We start from the raw sequence: 24,861 nt of genomic DNA on the forward strand, positions 1-24,861 counted from the left end.
ATAATTAACTAGCTTGGATATGAATTTCAATCTCATGTATATATAAAATTTGGGTTTTCTTTTTTCTTTTTTCTTAGCTAGTGTAATACTTCCTTTCTTGATCTTGATCTCTAATAGTTGATGATCAGTATATCCTATCAGTCAAAACATATATTATATATGTTGTTTGTGCTTTGGGGGCAATTAATTACTTAAGCTCTCATATTAGGTTAGCCCAATTTAGTGCTTATATTCCAAATTGGGTCCTACCCTGCGCGCATCCTAACAATTTACCATGCTACAATGTCAATGTCTACGCTGGCTTTCGGTCCGGATTTGCTAGTCCTTTCCACTTGTATGGCAGTTTCGCTCAAGCATCAAATAACTGATATTTCCATAAGTCATGCCCTTCAAGATTCAAACACGCAACGTACGTGCTGTCTGCTCTAATAATAATGTTAATTATTATGTACTTAATCGATACGTCAAAAACTTTAAAGCTGATAGAACACGAAAAATTAGCCCTTAGACAGGTATATAACAACAGGTCATTGTGTACAAATTAAAGAAGGAAATAACAGTAACTAGTAAATATTTGGGCGTGAAGAACTTAGTGTTGTATTTTTATAAATTTCAAAAATCTAAATCAATGGAAAATGGTCATTTCCTCAGTGTCTAAGTCCAAAAGACAAGGAGAGCTAAAAAGTCGTGATTGGATAGATATAGATCGATATCTCCAACGTGGTCTGGCATGCTGAGCCGCCGACCCTGGACCAGCAGAGAAAGGTTGAGACCTTTGCTTGGGTCCCCGCGATCAAACAGTGGTACCAGGGATTTATCCAAAGAAAAAAAGAAAAAGAAAAAGAAAGATCCAAAAAGGAAACACAAACCCACACATAAAAGAAAAAGAAAAAAAAGCAGCGAGTCGTGGACTCTGATTCGTGTCAATCCACACTAATCAATCCCCTCAAGCTTGTGGCTTCTAGCGCCGACCAACCTGTTTATACTGCAGTGTGCTGAAGTGGGTCACATATAATTAACATAGAAAACTTACAACTCTTCCCGAAACAAATAACACAATTATGGAATTGAGGCAAGATATATAAGAGAAAATTCAACTTTTGAGTGTATTTTATTGAAAACTTAAGAAAATATTAGAATATAGACATTATATCTATGATTTGTTTTTTCAACCAATTAATTATTAGGTACCAAACCGATGTGCCAAAAACTTCAGAGTTGTTGGAATGAAGAAAGTTAAGCCCTAAACTTGTATTATTAAAGAGATTTATATAGAAAATATTAGGACAGACAGTGACTGTGTGCCAACCGACATGAGTCCATCATGAAAGTAGTTTGTTAGAATTAAGGAGTCTGACTCGTTTAACTAAGTAGATCGGGTTAGGGTTTACCTATATAATCTTATATCCGTATTTTGTCACGACTCGAACTTGACATGCAACATTTAGGGCTGTTAATTTTTTATATAATGCAAACTCGACATGAACACAACATAAAATTAGCGGGTTAAAAATAAGGGGTCTGACCTATTTAATTAAATGGTTGGGTTATGGTTGACTTATATAGTCTTTTACCTATTACTCATACCTCGACACAACCTGAACCTGATACTCGAACATAAATTACTACACTTAAAAAAATTTGGTACTACAAATAAGGACAGAACTAGAGAAAGGTCAAGAGCAATGCCCCCTGCCCCCCCCTCCCTGCCAATTAAAATATTTATATATTTATAGTTAGAAATTTTTTTAATAAAATATTTGAAAAATAGATATATATTTTTTGGCTTAAAATTTAGGCTTCACCTCTATCAAAATTAAACTTTGCCCCTCATTCTTGCTTTGGGCGCCCTTTCGCGATAAAAGAGTTTCAATTGCGTCCATGACTATACCAACCAGTGTGGTTCAAAATGCAAAAAGAGAGGTACATCACCATAATATAATTAGGGTTGAATACCTACATTGATTAGTCTCAAAAATTTAATGATTGATTGGGAAAAAATAAAATAAAATTGAACAACAAATATACAAAAATAAACATGTATGGGGTCTCTTAAACATTATGAAATATTCCGGAAGTGCATGTCATTTTAAAAAGAATATATAGCAGTAATTATTTTGGGAGGTGCAGTTATTGATTAATATTCCCGGCCCATACTCCCATGCATGTTCTCTTTTTTGGATCCTTTTGCAAGATAAAGTTGTGGTTCACTACTAAAAGCTTTCGGCCGATCGAGATTCGATCCAGGATTGGATCACATTCATCGATCGTTTTCCGTGGTCTTTCATCTATATATCAGTCGTCGTCGTGTTAATGACTCTTTAACATTATATGATTCTATGATCCAATCATCGATCGTTTTCAGTGGTCTTTCATCCATATATCAGTAGTCAGTCGTGTTAATGACTCTTTAGTCTTTAACATTATATGATTCTATATATATATATATAAATTATATGATTCTGGGAAAACGTACCCTCGAGATCTTTTTGACCGAGTAAAACAAGCATCAAATGCTATTGCCTCCCACTTCTCTTGGGGCCATGCTCATGGTCCAAGTAGTGATAATTTACACACTTTTTGACGGGAGAGTGAGGAAAATGTATGGTCAGAGTACAGTTACTAGACTTTCATATTTATTTATTATATTTATATTATACACTAACTGACATGACATATTTAAGTAATTTTTTATGTTAATCATTAAAAAAAAAGTGTGAATCACTTAAAATGTGTGATTATGTCAATCGGCGTGACACGTGTATAATAAATGTGTGTGAAGAATGTCTTTATTTGTATAGTTACTGCAATTTTATTATAAAGATGTGGCGAATTAACTACGTGATATTGTCACATTAAACAATTAAATTATTTAATAGCTAATAGTACATCTAGCAATGAGAGAGAGAGAAAGAGAGTAATGGTACATAATATTCTATATTATAGAATAATATTGTAAGAAATTGGCGTGATTATATATGATGATGCGCGCGTTATCAAATGTATGCAGTTACACGCGTATTTCATGCATAAAATTCAAAAGAAAATGGAATCATATATGATTCATGAATGTAACTCAACAATTTGTAATGTCTAAATACTTCTCTTAATTGTACGAAAATATATATAATTATAATTGGAGAACAAAGGTTAAAATTTGAAGAAACAAGGTTAAAAAAGATATAGGAGCTAGCCGCGCATCTCTCTCTCTTATATATATATAATAATAAAAACTTTATAGCGTGAATAGTAAATATTTTGCCTATTTTGTTGAAGATGAAAATGACTTATAATAGTTAAATTTGATTATTATGAACTATTTACCTAATATGTTGGAGATCGATGCTTTTATATGTAGTATATATAGTGCTTTTTTTATATAATAGATTGTATCTTTTATTCCATTCCTTCTAAGACTTATGACCCGGAAGAAGAAGATAAGATCGAGTCTAAAGGATAAAGAATGAAAAGAAGGCACTACAAAGATGTAGAATTTCCCGTCTTATCTACTATCGAAATGGCTTACATGTCAAATTAAAATCAACATGTTTTATTGTGGATTCGAGGGCTGATTTTTAGCGCAAGTCTATTTATAAGTAGCTTGTTATACTAATTCATACAACCAGAAAGACAACACACTGAAAATTATCAACCACTGATTTAGTAGGGCTCCTTGTCTTCCTTCGGACTAAAGCTTTCCTTTAGGTCTTCTTACCAAGGTTGACCTGATTGGTTGAAGTTTTCCTACCCAGAGCAGGATTTGAATTAAAGAATCATACTGCAACTGCTGAAGAGAGATCAGAGCTAGTACTAGAGGAAGCGATAGCAGACAAAAGAGCTCAGAGAGCAATGCATTTTTATTTTTATTTTTTATGAGTACTAATCCAATAATTAATTTTTATTATTTCATATCAAGTTGTATAAAAATTATACATCATTTTACCTGTACTAAATAGCACTACTATGATATTTATTGCCATGCTATAAGTTGAATGGCGGTTGTATAGAAGTTAACACTACTCCTATCCGAAAACATTTGACAGGAATGCGCATCCAAGAATAAAAGTAGTACTTCCACCACTGACCAAAAAGTTGAAAGAAAAGAATGTTAAATCCTACCCCACCTATCGAACAATTTGCAGATATTAGGACTTAATATATTAGATGCTGATTGCGGAATCCTCCTGTATTCTGAATTGAGAGAGAGAGAGAGAGAGCTCTGTATATATATATATATATATATATGAATGCTGCGTTGTAAACCTGAACATAGAGCAAGCGATCACTAAAATAGTTTTACTTGTTTCAAGCACGCAGCTTCACCCTAAACCCTAACCCACTTCGAGGTCCCTCACAAAATGGTTCGTAATTCGCTGTCATCGTACGACAAATCTAAGGTTGAGGAGGTTGCCCATCAGAAAGAGGTTCATCAAACGTTCCCGAACTACAAATCTAAGTTTGCTGAGATTCCCTTAACCAGAGAGCAGTTAACGCAAATATTCAAGAAGCACGACAAAAACAAGGATGGCAAACTTTCGTGGGATGAGGTGAAGGCTGCCTTCCAAGAACTTAAAGCGTTTACTATTAAATAGATGTTGCTGTAATTGCAACGGTGTCCTGTAAGCCTGTAATTCTTATATATATATATATATGTGTGTGTGTGTGTGTGTGAGAGAGACAACGTACGTTAGGCGCAGCTTTTCGCGCGTGTGATGAATAAGGAAGCAGGTGCCCGATGTTGTCCCTTTATCAGAGTATCAACTTTAATGAGCAAGACCCACATATATAGTTAATTTGTTCACATCTCTCTCTTTCTTTCTTTCTTTCTCTCTCTGAGTGTTTTAGAAACTTGTTAATTTACTAGGCCCATAATCCCATGGATAGTTGTCTTGGTTTCTACTTACCACATACGTACTCCTTCGATCCCTAAGGCAAAGTACTATAGTTTGGAATTCGGAAAAGAGAGTTATACCTTGTTTGTTTTGGTATAAAATGGTTTTTATTGTAAAATATTTTTAGGAAAGTTATTTCTCAGAAAAATATTTTTCGTCAAAGTCATTTTTTGGTGTTTAGTGCGTACGGAAAATTACAAATATTTTTTTATATATTTTTTTTCAATCATATTAATTTATAAAAATTATATTTTATTCACAATATAAAAAAAATTAATGTAAAATAATATAAAAATATTTTTTTATAAAAATACTTTTGCTGGAATCCGGCGAATATTCTGCACAAATCAGTCGGATCCCGGCCAGTTGCCGGAAGTCGGCTGTCCTGGCTAGGGATCTGGCCAGAACGGCCGCATTCGTCCAAGATCCCGGTCAGAATAGTCAGATTTTGCCGGAATCCGGTGATGGTCGCCAAACGTTGCCGGATTTCGACATACTTTTTTAGATTTTGGCATCGACCAGTGCCGGAATCTAGCTTGTCGGAGTACGGCGATAGTCGACTGCTTGAACGTAAAGATCGACTGCGTCGTTTAAAAGAATGTTGACTGCGTCTATCATTTACGAAAAATGATTTACGCTTTTAAAATTCGTAAATCATTTTCCGAAATTTACTAAGCTTTTTTGGTCAAACGGAAATCATTTTCTGGTTGACCATTATTTTTCGTCGTTGCCAAACACTGAAAAATGCCGAAATCATTTTCCAGAAACCATTTTACGCCGAAACAAATGGAGCATTAATGACTTCCAATTTCAAAATATAATCAGAAAAAAAAAAAATTAATGTAGAGATTTATGGGGTTTTGAAACCTCTTTTCTTTTTTTCTTTTTTCTTTTTTGCAAATCTTTCTTTAGGGTTCATCAAATTATTCTATGAGATTAATCTCCATTATTAAATCACTCCCTTGCCCGGGGCAATGTACAAGATCAAGTTAGTAAAGATTAAACAAGTTTTAAATCATGACTCTAGCTCTTCGATCGTACACATTTTGTTAGGGTTTTTAATGGAGATCGAAGCATATATAGCACATTAGCCTCATGAGGTCATGTTAACGCCCCTATTTTCTTGACACATAGGCTCTTTGAGACCATGTTATTTAAAAAAATTTACATGAAAAAATAGCAAGAGATAAAAGGAAGGCCCAAAGAAAAAAAAAAAAGAAAAAAGAAAAGAAAAGGTGGTTGTGGGTATGCCGACCCACCCCCTTAAGCTTAGGGGGCGATTCAACAACTTCCAAAACTTTTGGAGGTAGTAGTACCGATTAAGCCACCCCAAAATTAGCATTTGGGAGTAGTTGATTGATGCAGGAGGAAATCAGACACAAATATAGAATTAATTGGTCTATGATGTGGCGATGAGATTGATTTGGCTTAAGCAAGAAAGGAAATGGTCAGCTACTCAAGAAGAAAAGAAGAGACCTTTGGCAAATTGTGATTTAGAAGATATTCTCTACCGAGTTGTCAACATCCATTAAGGAAAAAACCAAGAAGGAAAGAAGAGACTATCGACAAATCTCTTGATTCATCTTTTAAAGAATTCTCATTTTTATATTTATGTTGTCGTCAAGTAATATTATAGTTATTATATTTTTCCTAATATGGTAATTCTTTGGCACCAAGTATTTCTCATTAATTTGGAAATATTCTTTGGCACCAAGTATTTCCATAATATGCTTATTTGTATTTATTTCAAGTCTTGGAAGATTTTATTTCCTTTAGTAGTCATTAGGGCTTTATTATAAATTGAGAAATTTGTAATGGAACAAGGGAGTTGTTGATTATTGATAATTTTATTGAATTCAGAGTTTGTCTCTGTATTTGGGATAATTTTTCTGTTTTCTTCCTTGCAAACTACTTGTTGGTTAGTCTGCAGAATAATTGCTATTTTGTCCGGTGTCATTGATGCACTACAAAATTGGCCTTTGGAGGTGTTCAAACCACCGTCAGCTCAAGCCTTTGCAAGTAGTCAACCACCCCCCTCCAACGACTAAGAGCGTTAGGAAATTATAATGCTTTTTTCAATAATAATAAAAAAAAAGCTTGAAGTAATTAATTTTTAGAAAAAAAACTTTATTTTAAAGCTTTTATCAAAACACAATTTTGTGCTTTTTTAGAACAAAAAACTGTTTTTAAGTTTTCTTGCTAAGCATGTCTATTTTTGTTTGGGCAACTTTTTATATACTAAAAGTTTTTTTTTAAGCTGCTTAACACAATCATAAAAGCTATAAGGGAGCACTTACATACCCTCCACTCACCTCTCCTATGGTGCATGGTGGGGAGGTGAGATTCAATCCCTACTACCATTTTTTTGGTTTTTAAAGCTTTTTGTTCTCTCTCTCTCTCTCTCTCTCTTTTTGTATGTGGTATTTTTTAAATGATTTATAAAGAAAATGAGGTCTTCGACATGGTCTTAATTAGTCTTTATGTGTTACATTTCTCCAATAAAAACCCTAACGAAATATATATATAGAAATGCACCATACCATACAAACTTTTTTGTTTTGTTTTGTTTTTTTTTTTTTTTTTTTCATTCCAATAAATTACCATATCGTCGTCTTTTTAATGCCGGCAAAGAGTAATTACGAGTTGAAACAGGAACGAACCAATGGTGCAAAGTTTGCATAAGCTTGTTTAAAACGAACCAATTAATGCACTGCAAACAAAGGAGAGGAAGTAATTTAGGGTTTGCATGAGCGGGAAAGTAATAAATTTATAGGGTTCAAATTAAGTGACACCATTTTCCCTTAAAAATATATATATCTAACATAAAACGATGTTGTTTTATTAATTGTATTTTAAAATATTAAATTATAAGGTCAAACAGGTCGAAATTTCAATGGATCGAAACCAAACTAATTGCCATCCCTCCGACTTTTGTTGAAAACAAAAAGAAAAAACTAAACTTCAGTCCCGCCTCCCCCTGCTGTACGTCAAAAGCCGACCTGTGCTGGTTGGAACTTTGTCGGTGGTGGCTCAGCGGTCGAAAAGCTAGAAATCTTCACACCCCTAAAAGAACAACAACAGCACAAAGTTAACCTCATCGACAAATTATTCAAGTTTGTCTACATATTTGAGGATTTGGAATTCTGCGTAGGTACGTACATGCCATGAATGAAATATTGAATCAACTCAGGTCATCAGGTGCCTCTTTCGATCAGTACAAAATTGGCTGAGAAAATTAATATACAAAATTTTAGGTGACAAAACAAGATTTAGTAAGTTTTTCTTCCTATTTTACCATCACCTTCATTGTCAGCTCATGGGGTATATTGGAAGAGGATGGTAGTTCATGAGAGAAAAATGTAATTACCCAAAATTAGAATCTATGCCAACAATTTTTTTTAATTATTTTTTTGATAAGTAAACGCCAACAATTCTTTCTATAATTCAAATTCATTTCTTCATACTTTTATCTTAAAAGTTTAAGTTTACATAATTATACTTTTATATTTAAATTGTTCTTTTAAATATATATATCTGAGCCATTCACGCTTCACCGAAATCAATTCAATAAAATTTTAAAACACCTTCCCATTTATAGTACAGACAAAAAAGCTTCATGTGTCCAGAAATCTACCATGGTGTTGGATGATAAAAGAAGTCGTACCAACAATATAGAGACTACATGCATTTTTTTTAACGGTTTTTTTTTTTTTTTTTTAGTAATGTTTCTTGCACAAATTTCGTACAATTCTAACAACTTTTTTTAAGATCAACCATTGGATATTTAAGATCCACATGTAGAAAAACAAATCCAATGGTTGATCATTAAAAAATAGTTGTTAGAATTGTATGAAAGTTGTACAACAATCAATTTTTTTTTTTTTTTTTTTACTTGAAATGGTATTAAGTAGGCTGATATGAACTTGAAAAGAAGGCTGGTGTGTGGGTCAAAGGGTCAAGTGTAGAAAAGACGTAAGCCTAAGGCCTGAAATAGGCTAGAAAATTCAATAATTTGACGACGATGCATTAAAGAAGTGTAAACAAGTGGGTCACATACTTCCTGGTTGGGAGAAAAGAACACAGTTTATTAGTACCAAAAAATAACCCAGCGTGTGTTGGAGTCGCATACTTATCTCCAACACGCACACCAGCCATTCCACACAATGTAGAGAATGACTTAGAGAAGGAGAACCTATGCTTTAATTTGCCATAGCACTGCTAACTTTGTGTCATGTTCGTATCAGCTTTACGGGTTGTTGCAAAAAGGCTTAGTCACATATTGGGAGCATGTGCGGGGAAAAGGGACAGTTGTACAACAATCATTCAAGTAAAAAAAAAAAAAAAATGATTGTTGTACAACTTTCGTACAACTCTAACAACTTCTTTCATTTATTTTTATTTATTTTATGATCAACCATTACATCTGTTTTCCTACATGTGGACCTTAAATACTCAATGGTTGATCTTAAAAAAAGTTGTTAAGAATTGTACAAAAGTTGTACGAAATTTGTGCAAGAAACATTACTAAAAAAAAAAAAAAGAGAAACCGATAAAAAAATGCATGTAGTCTCTTTACAACTGGTACCACCTCTTTTATTATCTAACACCATGGCAAATTTCTGGACACATGAGGCTTTTTTGTCTGTACCATGAATGGGAAGGTGTTTTGAAATTTTATTGAATTAGTTTCGGTGAAGCGTACATGGTTCAGATATATATTTAAAAGAACAATTTAAATATAAAAGTTTAATTACGTAAACTTAAACATTTTAAAATAAAAATAGGCTGAGATTGATTTGAATTGTACACAAAATTGTTGGCATTTACTTATAAAAAAATAAAAAATAAAAAATGTTGGCATAGATTCTAATTTTTTGAGGTAATTACATTTTCTCCCATGAACTACTACCATCTTCTAACATGCATCCATGAACTAACAACGAAGATGAGGATAAAATAGGAAGAAAATCTTGTAAAACGGTATGTGACGGTCACGTGAGGCATTGACCGTCAAATTTAACCCATTTGATTGACGGAAAGGGAGAAAACCTGTAACGTTAGTAGTTGAATACTCTATTTTGGTCGAGTTATCAATTCGTGGGGGTATGTTGACAGAGGATGATATTTCATGGGAGAAAAGATAATTACCCCTATATTTTTGAATCCTGGACTCCTCTTGCTAACACCTTAAAAGTTAATTAAATTTGAAAATTTTTTACTTAATCTTAATGAAATTTCATTATTTTTGCAATCTCCTTATCCAAAGTTTAAAAATTCTCAATTTAATTAGTGAATCGAACTTTTAATTTTTTGCAATCTCACCAATTCAGTTAGGGTTTGGGGTTAAATCAGATGATTAAATGGTAAAATGACTCTTACACCCCCTTAAATTATAATTAGTTTTTTTTTAAAAAAAAAATAAAATAAAATGAGGGTATTTTAAGAATTTTTCACCCCTTAACGGATCGCACATAAACACTATCCTACCACAAGAAGTTGACTAACGGTTTTTTTTTTTTTTCCTTTCCTTTATAGTGTTTTGTTGTATTTGGTTCGAAAAAGAAAAAAGAAAAAAGAAAAAAAGTAGGTTAAGTGATACACTACGATATTATTTGTTTATTAGTTATTATATATGGTTAGATATTGTTAGAGAATATATTCTCTAATTTTTTTTCATATAACTGTGATTGAATTTAGTAGGAGAATATATGAGATTGATTTTATTATCTTACTTATTTACCACAATTTTTTTATAAATAAGAGTTTTATGTATTGTAAAAATATCAAAAAAAAAAAATAAGAGCATAATATAACAATTTAGACTTTATTCTATGAACGTAAATCATAGAATGAGCCACGTAAAAATATCTTTTATTTCTATTTTATTATTTGGTTTTAATTTTAATTTTATATTATCTTTCCTTTTTCTTTCAGATATTTCCTTGGTCAATGGTCTAGACTCTAGAGTGCATGGGTGGCTCATGGCTGACCACTTTCTAGATAACTCATCCATCTCTGCTTACATTATCCGAGTCATGAGAAGTGACGACGAGCCTCTTGCGTCATCCCAAATTCCACCGCATCAACCTAATTGCGTCAAATTGACGAAGTCTTGAAGCTAAGGCCTAGCTAGGAGCTATCCTCTCCGGTGAATATAATCTTATATTAATTTAACCCTTTCCGGATATATATAATATGGGCATAAAACTTTGTATTAAATATACCTTTATAATCTTCAAAGAGTAGCTCAATCGGTTGGAGACCATGCTTCATAAAGCGTAGGTGACTAGTTTGAATCCACTATCTCTCTTCTTGTGTGGACATGTAAAAAAAAAAAAAAAATCTAGCTGTATAAACTTTTTTTACACAGTTGAGTTTGTTTAAAAGATTTTTTTTTTAAAAAAAAAAATGAGAGATGAAATTAATCAAGGGTTCAAGATAATGCAGTTTAATTCATTTGTGCACAATGTTACATGAATGATTTTACAAACACATAACAGGATAATTTGTTAGGTTTTGAAAGAATTTAAATCCTTTAAATTCGTTAAATGAAACCTAAAATTTTCTAAACACAAGGTTTGAGATTAATTTTCTACGCACATACATTCGCACTATTTCATCATGCTTAAAAATAGAAAATATTACAACTATAGAGGTGAAAATAAAAATAAATATGGAAATCAATTAACTTTGATTTGATTACCATCGATTATAATCAATCATCTAAAACCTAATTATCCTATTAGGTAAGTATCAAATCATAACATATATCCTAACATAGATAAATATTCTAATATTAATATTTGCTCCGCGCAAAATTTCATTTTCATAATACATAATTTTTGTACACATGTAATATTATCCTCTAACAAAACGTCTAATTATTGGAGTTCATAGGAAAAGAACATCGATCAGAAAGAAAAACCTAAGTAGGATGCTTTTGTAATTATATAAGGGCACAAAACCAGGTGACTCAAGGGATCCAAGATCATTATCAAGTGAAGGGGTTCGCTCAAATATATATACTTTGACAAAGAATCGTTTTTTTTGGTGATTTTGATCAATCAGCTTGGGGATCGAATAGTTCCCATCTAAAAATGCCACCGTCCGCCTAAATGCATGTCTACTCACATGGTGAGATATTAATTACTAAATTCATGGAGTTGTTTTCTTCTCTTTTTCTGTTTGCATCCCATCCAGATACTAGATAACATGCCTTAGATTCCTTTCTTTCTTTCCTTAATTTTGATAAACATTGAGTTTGGATAATTGAAGATGTACAGAAGAAGATTGGGTGATTAGGCTAGTCTATATAAACACCCTATAATTCCTGTTTCCTGATACAGAACAGAGCCAATTTTAAGTAGACCCTTATCTATATAGCTCTATCTTCCTCCTTTCAAACACCAAATCAATCCAGCAATAATATGTGGCCTTTTCCAACAATTATCCAAAAAAATCTGGCCAACAGTTGCTCCAAGACAACGGTCAAGACCGTGCCCATGCCATACACTGAAGCGCAGTTGATGGTTATATTTAGGCGCTTTGACACAAACGGAGACGGGCACCTAAGCAGGCAAGAGCTTAGAAATGCCTTCTGCAGCCTTGGTTCGTCGGCCCCAGGCTGGCGAGCTTTTCGAGCACTTTGCCATGCCGACAGAAATGGAGATGGAAAGATCAGCGAGGCCGAGTTGGACTACCTCGTAAGATATGCTTTGAAACATGGTTATACCATTAACTAAAACCTCGATAATAGTTGATACTAGCTTAATTGGTATGTTCAATATAGGTGTATTTCCAATCCTTGAAATATAAGCTAGTCAATATATATCACCACAAAACTACCTTTTGTAGTATGCGGGTATTGTAGTACTCCAAGATGCATGTACAACAGAAATATAAACCTTGTAACATGTTTCCAAGCATATATATAATTAACTAGCTTGGATATGAATTTCAATCTCATGTATATATAAAATTTGCGTTTTCTTTTTTCTTTTTTCTTAGCTAGTGTAATACTTCCTTTCTTGATCTTGATCTCTAATAGTTGATGATCAGTATATCCTATCAGTCAAAACATATATTATATATGTTGTTTGTGCTTTGGGGGCAATTAATTACTTAAGCTCTCATATTAGGTTAGCCCAATTTAGTGCTTATATTCCAAATTGGGTCCTACCCTGCACGCATCGTAACAATTTATCATGCTACAATGTCAATGTCTACGATGGCTTTTGGTCCGGATTTGCTAGTCCTTTCCACTTGTATGGCAGTTTCGCTCAAGCATCAAATAACTGATATTTCCATAAGTCATGCCCTTCGAGATTCAAACACGCAACGTACGTGCTGTCTGCTCTAATAATAATGTTAATTATTAAGTACTTAATCGATACGTCAAAAACTTTAAAGCTGATAGAACACGAAAAATTAGCCCTTAGACAGGTATATAACAACAGGTATATATAACAACAGGGCTAAAAAGTCGTGATTGGATAGATATAGATCGAGTTCTCCAACGTGGTCTTGCATGCTGAGTCGCCGACCCTGGACCAGCAGAGAAAGGTTGAGACCTTTGCTTGGGTCCCCGCGATCAAACAGTGGTACCAGGGATTTATCCAAAGAAAAAAAAAGAAAAAGAAAGAACAAAAAAGGAAACACAAACCCACACATATATAAAAGAAAAAGAAAAAAAAGCAGCGAGTCGTGGATTCTGATTCGTGTCAATCCACACTAATCAATCCCCTCAAGCTTGTGGCTTCTAGCGCCGACCAACCATAACCAGTTATTGATCATTAAGTCCCATGTTCTCTTTTTAAGATGCCTTTGGAAGGAAGACCCAAAGTTTGAACCTTTCAAGCACCACGGTCCACGAATATCGTTATTGGCGGATATATCAGATAATAGCTTTTGGGCCAAGCAAGTTTCCTGTGGTTCTGTGTAATTAGAAGCTTAATTTCTCCTTGGAGATTCGATCGATCCAGGATTAGATTATCGATCCTCTTCCGTGCGCGGTACTCTTTGACCCATCAGTCGTGTTAATGACTCTTTAACATTATATAATTCTAGAAAACCCTAAACAACTTAATTTTTGACCGAGTAAAACAATTATCAAAATGTTTTTTGAAATTCTATACAATGTATTGGTTGTTGTGACAAAACTAATATTCCAGGATCATCAAAGAAGCAGAAAAAATTATAAAATAACAAATAACAACACAATTACACAAGAGATGTCAAGATTTAAGTAGTTCTTAATTCAACTTAACAAGCCTACATCCACTGGCAAAGATGATCCAGGAGAACTTCACTATCAAAAGATAGAGTACAAAGTGCATTACATAGAGCAACCACTAAACCCAGAAGCCCCAATACACCCTTATCTCATGCTCACACAAAATAGATTTAGTGAGAATAGAAAAAATGAGACAAAAGGGAACTTATCTCACTGCAGCTCGGCAGCTTCTTCTTCTTGTCTTAAAAAAAAAAAAAGGTCCTTGCTCGCACACCCCCTTCAGGACCAAATAAATAAGCCATTACACAAAAGGGACCGACTGAAAATCTTCAGCCTTCACTCAGCAAGCAAACAAAAGGCCCCTTTTTTCTTTTTCAAGGCTTCTACGAGAAGCTTCACTAAGCTTCCAAAGGAAGCTTTCCACAACATCCATACACGTGTAGAGAGAAAAATAAGTCAATAGATGTGGGCCCCACGGTAAGATTTGATAGAAATCAAGTCACAACACTACAAATTTCCACCTTGACTTGAATTTCATCAAGTCCTCAATACAAATCTCCTCATGACGTCTCCTCCAACACCCCGAAGGGCAATCACAAGTTACAAACACCAATTAAGTCCAAACAATGCTTGAACTTGAGAACTGGAACTGGTTTAGTCAACATATCTACTGGATTTTCCGCTGTACCAATTTTCTTCACTGTGATATCACCTTGTGCCACAACCTCCCGAAGAAAATGATATCTGACATCAATGTGCTTGGTTTTCTCATGATACATTTGATTTTTGGTCAAATGTATTGCGCTTTGTCTATCACAAAACACAACAGTCTCATCCTGCTACAAACCCAGATCACTAACCAAACCTCTTAGCCAAATTGCTTCTTTCAGTGCCTCTGTAGTAGACAAAGCAACTGTTGACTGTAGAGTCGCTTTCCAACTAATGGCACATCCCGAGAGGGTGAAAACAAAACCTTTCAGAGATCTTCTCTTATCCATATCACCAGCATAATCTAAATCAACATAATCAATGACATTAGAATTCATATCACTGCCTCTGTCATAGAATAAACCAACGTCTGTAGTTCCCCGTAAATAACGGAGTGTCCATTTCACAGCTTTCCAATGAACCTTGCCTGGATTCGCCATGTAGCGACTAACAACACTAACTGCCTGTGAAATATCTGGACGAGTGCACACCATAGCATACATAATGCTCCGAACTGCACTGGAGTAAGGAACGTGTGACATGAACTGCTCCTCCTCATCACTCTAAGGTGCAAAAGCTACTGAAAGTCTGAAATGAGCGGCAAGTGGAGTACTCACTAGTTTAGAATTTTGCATACCAAAGCGTTCAAGTACTTTCTCAATGTACTTTTTCTGTGACAAGTACAACTTTCCCGCTTTTCTATCCCTGTGAATCTCCATCCCTAGGTGCAGCACCCAAATTCTTCATTTCAAACTCATCACTCAACACAGATTTCAATCTTTTAATCTCCAACATGTTTTTAGCAGCAATAAGCATGTTATCCACATAGAGCAATAAATAAACAAAAGAACCATCTGACAATTGCCTGTAATACACACAACTATCATGGTTACTTCTTGTGTAGCCATGCTTGACCATAAAACTGTCAAAGCGCTTGTACTACTGTCTTGGAGATTGTTTCAAACCATACAAAGACCTCATCAACTGACAAACATGATCTTCAATTCTTTACCTTCAACAATGAACCCCTCTGGCTGATGCATGTATATGGTTTCCTCAAGCTCACCATGTAGAAACGCAATTTTCACATCAAGTTGTTCAAGCTCTAAATCAAATAGTGCAACCATGGCAAGCAACACACGAATAGAGCTATATTTTACAACAAGAGAGAAAATTTCATTGAAGTCCATACCTTCTCTTTGACTATAGCCCTTTGCCACTAAACGTGCTTTGAACCTTGCATTTTCAACACCTGGTATCCCTTCCTTTTTCTTGAAGATCCATTTGCAGCCAACAGTCTTAGCGCTGTTAGGCAATTTCACCAATTCCCAAGTTTGGTTCTTATGAAGAGACTCAATCTCCTCATTCATGGCAACAACCCATTGTGCAGGCTCATTACTTGTGACAGCTTCTGAATAAGTAGAAGGCTCTTGAACTGCAGTATCCTCTGCCAAAGTAAATGCATATGCTACTAAATCTGCATAGCCATATCTCTGGGGTGGCATAATCTGCCGCCTCTGTCTACTAGCAGCAATACTGGTCTCTTTCACTTCTTGTAGATCATTATCATCAGAACTGGAACCATGGGCGCGTCTGTAGCAGGCTGATCTTGAGTGCTATCTTGTACCCTCTGTGAAACCTCCACCTGAAGCTCCACCTCCTTGCTAGAATCTTGCTCATTTCCTATAAAAATAACAAACTCCTTTCTCGGATGAAGCATGGTAGATTCATCAAATACAACATTTCTACTGACTATAAATTTAGGTGATTTAGAATCAGAACACCACAATCTGTATCCTTTCACCTCGTCCGCATAGCCTAGAAATATACATTTCTTTGATCTAGGCTCAAGTTTACCATCATTCACATGCCAATAAGCAGGACAACCAAAAGTTTTCAAAAATGAATAATCAACAGGAGTACTAGACCATACCTTATAAGGAGTTTTACAATCAATAGCTGTTGATGGAGAACGGTTGATCAAATAGCAAGCAGTATTGATCACTTTAGCACAAAAAGTCTCTAGACAACCCGGCATTTGAAAGCATGCAATGTGCCCTCTCCAAGAGAGTCATGTTCATTCGCTCAGCAACCCCATTCTGCCGTGGAGTATAACTAACTATTCGATGTCTGGCGATGCCTTCATCCTTGCAGAATTTATTAAATTCACTACCACAAAATTCCATGCCGCTATCTGTTCTGAGTCGTTTGATTTTCTTTCCAGTCTGATTCTCAATTAATGTCTTCCATTGCTTGAAAGTGACAAACACATCACTTTTCTTCTTCAGAAAATACACCCAGACTTTTCGTGAAAAATCATCAATAAATGTCACGAAGTACTGAACACCACCCTTTGATGGAACCTGAGAGGGACCCCAAAGATTTGAATGGATATAATACATTGTACCACTTGTTTTGTGGAAACCTGCATGTATTAAACTTGACTCTGCACTGTTTCCCAAACACACAATGCTCACAAAAGTCTAGAGATCCTGTTTTCTGGTCACAAAGCAAACCCCGTTTGCTCAGGATTGTCATACCCTTCTCACTCATATGACCCAACCACATATGTCATAATCTGGTAGTGTCTGAATCTGAATCATTTGAAGAAGACACAGTAGCTGAACCTGTAACTACACTGCCCTGAAGAAAGTAGAGCCCATCAACCTTGTTGCCTTTCATCACAACCAATGAGCCTTTGCAAACCTGAATGACTTCACCTTCATCGGAATACTTGTATTCAAGGGAGTCCAAAGTGCCCAGAGAAATGAGATTTTTCTTCAAATCTGGTATGTGTCGAACATTTGTCAAAGTCCTCACAATCCCATCATGCATTCTTATTCTGATTGTACTAATACCAACAATCTTGCAGGTGACGTCGTTTCCCATCAAGACTGAACCACCATTGACTGACTCATAGGTAGTAAACCAATGCTTTTTGGGGACATATGAAAAGTACAAGCAGAATCAAGGACCCACTTGTCATTAAAATGACCATCAGAAATAGTAACAGCAAGGACTAAGTCTGGACCCTCAGATTTTGCTTCGACAACACCAGGCACAGAAGAGGAACTTAGCTTATCACCTTCTTCTTTATTTTTAAGCTTTGGACACTCGGATTTATAATGCCTATATTTTTTACAATAATAACACTGGACTTTCTTCTTTGACTTGGACTGCGATCGGCCTCTTGATTTTCCTTTTCCTATACCCCTCTAACTGGATCGACCTATAAAATTAGAGGAATTTTCTGAACGACCCTTAACAAATAAACCCTCTGCCTGATTGTTACTACCTTTTCCATTCAACCTTGTCCTCAACTCTAAAGAATTCAAAGCAGATTTAACATCTGGTAAGGATATGGTATCTCTACCGTACAACATTGAATTAACGAAATTATCAAAGACTTCTGGTAGTGCAACAGAATTAAGGCTTGATCCTCGTCATCTACTTTAATATCGATATTTTTCAGATCCAAAATAATTCTATTAAAGTTATTTAGATGATCACAAAGAGGCGTACCTTCTTTCATCTTAAGGGTATATAACCGTTGCTTCAAATACAATCGGTTCGTGAGGGATTTCTTCATGTACAACAGTACAAGCTCTCCAGCTTTTTCCAAAGTCCAGCAGCAGTTTCTTCATCAACGACTTCTCTTAAAACTCCATCTGAAAGAGACAACAAAATTGCACTGTGGGCTTTTTCTTCAAGTCCCTTTATTTCCTTTGTTGATGATGTTGATAGCACCTCGCCATCCAAAATCTTCGCCAAGCCTTGTTGTCGTAACAAAGCCCGCATCTTGAGTTGCCATAGACTGAAACTATTTTGACCATCAAATTTTTCTACTTCAAATTTTGAAGTAGTCATCCAGCAAAATAAAGATCCAAGCTCTGATACCAGTTTGTTGTGACAAAACTAATATTCTAGGATCACCGAAGAAGCAGAAAAAAATTATAAAATAGCAAATAACAACACAATCACACAAGAGACATCAAGATTGAAATGGTTCGGCTTAACAAGCCTACATCTACTAGCGGAGACGATCCAGGAGAACTTCACTATCAAAAAATAGAGTACAAAGTACATTACAAAGAGCAACCACCGAAACCCAAAAGCCCTAAAACACCTTTATCTCATTCTCACACAAAATAGATTTAGTGAGAATACAAAAATGTTTCAAAAGGGAACTTATCTCACTGCAGCTCGGCTGCTTCTTCTTCTTGTCTTAAAAAAAAAATGCCCTTGCTTGCACACCCCCTTCAGGACCGAATAAAGAAGCCACTACACAAAAGGGACCGACTAAAAAGCTTCAGCCTTCACTTAGCAAGCAAACAAAAGGCCATTTTTTTTTTTCTTTTTCAAGGCTTCTACGTACGAGAAGCTTCACTAAGCTTCCAAAGGAAGCTTTACACAACATCCATACACGTGTAGAGAGAAAAATAAGTCAATAGATGTGGGGCCCACGATAAGACTTGATAGAAATCAAGTCACAACACTACATTGGCCAGTCGGGAAGATTTTTTTTAGAGGTTTCTTTCAATGAGATCATTATATACTAATCAATCCCGCCAAAATTAAAGCTTAAGTTAAATGGATTTAGCTTCAATTGTGTTATGTATGACTTAAATGCTTTCACTCACGTATATATGTATTTGGACGTACAATCTCCATGCGCGAGTCCATCAATACATTGACTATACTTCCCCCTAAACGGAAGTTCTTTTACCAAGTGTTCAACAGTTCAAGTGTACATGCAGTACTTTAGCAAGTTCTTTCGATAAGATCATGCTATAACATATTATTGCATCATTCAACTAAAAAGCTTAAGCTAATAAATTTAATTAGATCTAATTATGTCATATTACTACTCATTTTTATGATAGATTTTCAACGTAGAACTTGCATATCAATCCGGTCAGCAAATTAATTAATCAAGGCTACAAATTGTCATTTTACTCTTGTTGGGAAATATTATCATTCCCAAAGCCCTTACAAGCCCGTGACCGGGCCCACAGGCCCATCCGGTCGATCAAGCTTAGCAAGGAGTCACATTTAGGCAGTCATAAATGCCTCAGATAGTGGACACCTCAAATGCTTTTTGGAGAATCTTATGAATATCTCTCGATTGCCTGTATCGGGGATAAATACAGCCCCATAACCAAATAGTCTTGGGACCGAATTTCTCGGGACTACCACGATGTGATTGGGATAAAATATGCTAGGATCCTTATCCTGGAATTATCGCAGGGAGTTATAGGGAGATCTGATCCATAATCCCTGAAAAGGCGCTGGAAGGTCTTATCCCAAAAATACCGGGATACCTCTTATCCCACATGATATGGGATAAAAGATATGTTTGAACTCAGTTAAAGACTAGTCCTATCTAAACAAGACTCCCCAAGGGATAATATCTAATCCCACACGGTTTGGGATTAGAATCCTAATTGAATTCTAATTACAACATTCTGAATGTATCAAAACTACATGCCTATAAATATGCCACTACCGCAGGTTTTGATTTCTGATCTCTCTGATATTCGTGTACTTTCATATTCCTCGTATTTTGTTTACAAGAATTTGACTTAGGCATCGGAGTGAGACTCCGTCAGCACATCCGACAAACTCCTATGTTTAATCTTTTTTTTTGTAGGTGTCAAAAAGAGCGCATTCCAAGACAACACATCATCATACCAAAAAGTGTACCAACACCTTTCAAATAAAATTTACTGTTCGAAGCCATTTTATATGGCTTTGAGGATAGATATTTATAATACAAGATTTAGCTAAATATAAATTAGAATATTATTAAAAAAAGAAAAAGAAAAAGAAAAATCAGAATAAAGGTTAATTAAAAGACATGCATGCATGGGTTATGGGCTTAGAGAGCGACAACCACATATAATATATATATATGTGTGTGTGTGTGCGCGCCCGCGCGCGGGGCTCTCTAAGCCCATAACCCATTGCAGTGCAAAGTGAGTTAAGTTGCCCCAGAACCTAATCCAATCAAATTCCTTGACAAAATGTATGTGGAAGTTAGGGTTTATAAACCTGCTCGGGCGTGTTTCCTTCACTGAGGAGCAGCTAATGAATATATTCAAAAGTCATGACTCGAATGGAGACGGAAAACTTTCATGGAAGGAGCTGAAGGCGGCATTCGGATACCTTGGATCTCGTTAGGATTCTTATAGGGCTGTGGAGGCACTCCTCCATGCTGATACCGACCACGATGGCTACATCGAAAAGGAGGAGTTGAAAAAGCTTGTTCACTACGGTCGAGAACGTGGTTTCACCATTGGGTAGATCTTCTAGCTTCTTGTTGTCTAGAATATATGGCTGCACTGTATGTCTTTCCCCCCCCCCCCCCCCCCCCCCCCCCCCCCTCTCTCTCTCTCTCTCTCAGCAGGTGAAGTGTTGTACTTTAAATACCTATGACTGTGAGTGTCTGTTTGTAATTAAGTCAGCGCTTTTCATGTGATTGATAACTAAAGAGGCGACTTTCTAGGCCTCTATATATATATATATATATATATATATCGGATTAAGAACTATCTTCGGAATATGGATGATTGCACCATTGGTCCCTATAGTATGCCATGATTATTTTTCATTCTTTATAGTTTAAAAAATTCATGAAAAATTCTTATAGTAAGTAATAATTACAAATCGATTCCTTGTATCGAATTTCGTTAAATTTTTTGATAGATTCTGTTAAATGCCACGTTAGCGCTACGCCAAACCAATAAGAAGGCGATACGTGTCTATCTTAATAAAAAAAATGTAAATTTATTAAAAAAAAAAAAAAAAAAATTTTTTTTTAAAAAAAAGCATAGGGTAAAGGGGTGGCCCAGCCACCCCTGGACCTTCTAGGGGTGGCCATAGGCCATTGGGGGTGGCTGGGCCACCCTTTGCTTTTTTGTTTTTTTTTTTTCAAAAAAAAAAAAGTTTATTTATTTATTTTTTAATAAATTTATATTTCTTTATTAAGATGGACAAGTGTCACCATCTTATTGGTTTGACATGGCGCTAACGTGGCATCTAACAGAATCTGTCAAAAATTTTAACGGAATTTGACTCCAGAGATCGATTTGTAATTATAGTTTACCACAAGGACCTCTCATAAACTTTTTAAACTATAGGGAGTGATTTATAATTATGTCATACCATAGGGACTAATGGTGCAATTGTCCATCTGTAATATTAAAAACCTTTTGAGATGAACCTCTCTCTCTCTACTGTAGTGTGCTGAAGTGGGTCACATATAATTAACATAGAAAACTTACAACTCTTTCCGAAACAAATAATACAATTATGGAATTGAGGCAAGATAAGACAAAATTCAACTTTTGAGTGTTTTTTTATTGAAAACTTAAGAAAATATTAGAATATAGACATTATATCTATGATTTGTTTTTTCAGCCAATTAATTGTTAGGTGCCAAACCGATATGCCAAAAACTTCGGAGTTGTTGGAATGAAGAAAGTTAAGCCCTAAACTTGTATTATTAAAGAGATTTATATAGAAAATATTAGGACATACAGTTTTTTCCACGACCGTGTGCGAACCAACACGAATCCAACACGAAATTAGTTTGTTAGAATTGAGGAGTCTGACCCATTTAATTAAGTGAATCAGGTTAGGGTTTACCTATATAATCTTATATTCATCTCTCATTACGACCTAAACTTGACACGTGAGATTTATGGCTGTTAATTTTTGATACAATACAAACTCGACATGAACAAAACATGAAATTAGCGGGTTAAAAATAATAAGTCTAACCCATTTAATTAAATGGTTGGGTTATAGTTGATTTATATATAGTCTTATACCTATTACCATTACCTCGATACCATCCGAACCTGATACGCGAACATGAATTATTACTCTTCAAAAAATTTGGTACCACAGATAAAGACAGAACTAAAGGAAGGTCAGGAGCAATGCCCCCCACCATTTTGAATATATATATAAAAAAAAAATTAAAATTAAAATATTTATATATTTATAGTTAGAACTTTTTTTTTTAAAAAAAAAAAATGAAAAATAGGTATATATTTTTTGGCTTAAAATTTAAGCTTCACCTCTATCAAAATTAAACTTAGCCCCTCATTCTTGCTTTGGGCGCCCTTTCACGATAAAAAAGTTTCAATTGCGTCCATGACTATATCAGCCAGTCTGGTTCAAAATGCAAAAAGAGAAAACGTACCCTCAAGATCTTTTTGACCGAGTAAAACAAGCATCAAATGCTATTGCCTCCCACTTCTCTTGGGGCCATGATCATGGTCCAAGCAGTGATAATTTACACACTTATTGACGGGAGAGTGAGGAAAATGTATGGTCAGATCGAGTAACGTTACTAGATTTTCATATTTATTTATTGCACTTATTATATATACACAGACTGACATGACATATTTTAAGTAATTTTTTATATTAATTATTTTTTTTAAAACAAAAAAAAAAACCCAAAAGTGTGAACTGTTAAATTATCATTTATTCCAAAAAGTTTAAGCTGATAAGAAGAGGTAAATTTAATCATTTAATTAATACTTTAACACTCCCTCATGTGTGGGCTCAACTTCCATTTTAATAGGTGAGACTCAACATGTGAAAAATTTAATTGAAATGTGAGGTAAATGAAAGAGGTAGGGTTCAAACTTAGGATCTCTGTTTTTATACCACGTTAAATTACCACTTATCCCAAAAGCAAATACATGATTATGATTATGATTATGTTAGTCGGCGTGACACGAGTATGATAAATGTGTGTGAAGAATGTCATTACTTATATGGTTACTACAATTTTGTTATAGATGTGGCGAATTAACTATGTGATACTACCACATTAAACAATTAAATTTAATTGTTTAATAGCTAATGTGTGATAAGTGTTACATAAATTATAGTAAAATTTGTATTACGTCTAGCAATGCACGAGAGAGAGAGAGAGAGAGAGAGAGAGAGAGAGATTAATGATACATAATATTCTATATTATAGAATATATATATATATATATATATTGTATGAAATTGACGTACGTGATTATATATGATGATGCGCGCGATATCAAATGTATATGTAATGGATTCAGTTACACGCGTATTTCACGCATCAAATTCAAAGAAAATGGAATCATATGATTCATGAATGTAACTCAACGATTTGTAATGTCTAAAATGGGCTGTCAAAACGGGTCACCCAACATGAATCGTTAAGACCCGCGGCCCGTTTAGCCTAAACCCAAACACGACCTGTTTATGTTAACGGGTCGGGGCTCTAGACACGACACGAACGCGATAATTTCACGGGTCACCCAACACGACCCGTGAAATCCGTTTAACATAATGTGTCGAATCGGGTCGACCCGACCCGTTTAGCTTAAAAGTGAGTCTTGATTTCTTGAATGACCTACATATGCTCATTCCCCCCTCCCCTTTTTCTTTTTTTTTTTTAAAAAAAAATATATATAAAAATAATAATAATAATAATAAAAAGTTAATCGTGTCTGGCGGGTCACCCGCGACCCGAACCGCCAGACAGAGATAAACGGGTCGACCCATTTTATGACCCAAACCCGTTTAGGGTAGACCCAAACCCACTAATTTTGTGTCGGGTTATCGGGTCGTGTCAAAATTGCCAGCTCTGACTCTAAATACTTCTCTTAATTGTACGAAAATATATATAATTATAATTGGAGGATATATAAAGGTTAAAAATTGGAGAATCAAGGTTAAAAGATATGGGAGCCGCATTTCTCTCTCTCTCTCTCTCTCTCTCTCTCTTATATATATATAATAAAAAAACTTTTTATAGAAGAGCCTATTTACTATTTATACTAGAAGGAAAAAATTTATTTTACCTATTTTGTTGGAGACGAAAAATGGCTCACAATAGTCAAATTTAACTATTATGAACTATTTACTTATTCTGTTGGAGATGTTTTTATATTGGTGTGGTATATATGAGGAATGTTAGAGCATCTTCTTGTGTTCTCCTAGAATGGTATAGATGTAATTTTTTTAATT

At 34.9% G+C, this 24,861-nt stretch overlaps 1 protein-coding gene across 1 annotated transcript; it reads left to right on the plus strand.

The window, feature by feature from the left end:
- Window positions 1-4,257: 4,257 nt before the first annotated feature.
- LOC133865630 (probable calcium-binding protein CML17) lies at window positions 4,258-12,820 on the plus strand. The gene is made up of 2 exons (XM_062302050.1): window positions 4,258-4,587; window positions 12,276-12,820. Exons 1-2 carry the CDS (start codon window positions 4,359-4,361, stop codon window positions 12,632-12,634), a joined length of 588 nt encoding a protein of 195 aa, XP_062158034.1. The 5' UTR covers window positions 4,258-4,358; the 3' UTR covers window positions 12,635-12,820.
- The last annotated feature ends 12,041 nt before the right edge of the window (window positions 12,821-24,861 follow it).

The sequence above is a fragment of the Alnus glutinosa genome, chromosome 4, assembly GCF_958979055.1.
Source record: "Alnus glutinosa chromosome 4, dhAlnGlut1.1, whole genome shotgun sequence".
Classification (NCBI taxonomy): domain Eukaryota; kingdom Viridiplantae; phylum Streptophyta; class Magnoliopsida; order Fagales; family Betulaceae; genus Alnus; species Alnus glutinosa.

Bases quoted from the DNA above. Each gene is read 5' to 3' on its own strand.
- LOC133865630 (XM_062302050.1), top strand. From the start codon at position 4,359: ATGGTTCGTAATTCGCTGTCATCGTACGACAAATCTAAGGTTGAGGAG. The intron at 4,588-12,275 runs AATAGATGTTGC...TTATCTATATAG, and splicing joins ACTTAAAGCGTTTACTATTA to CTCTATCTTCCTCCTTTCAA.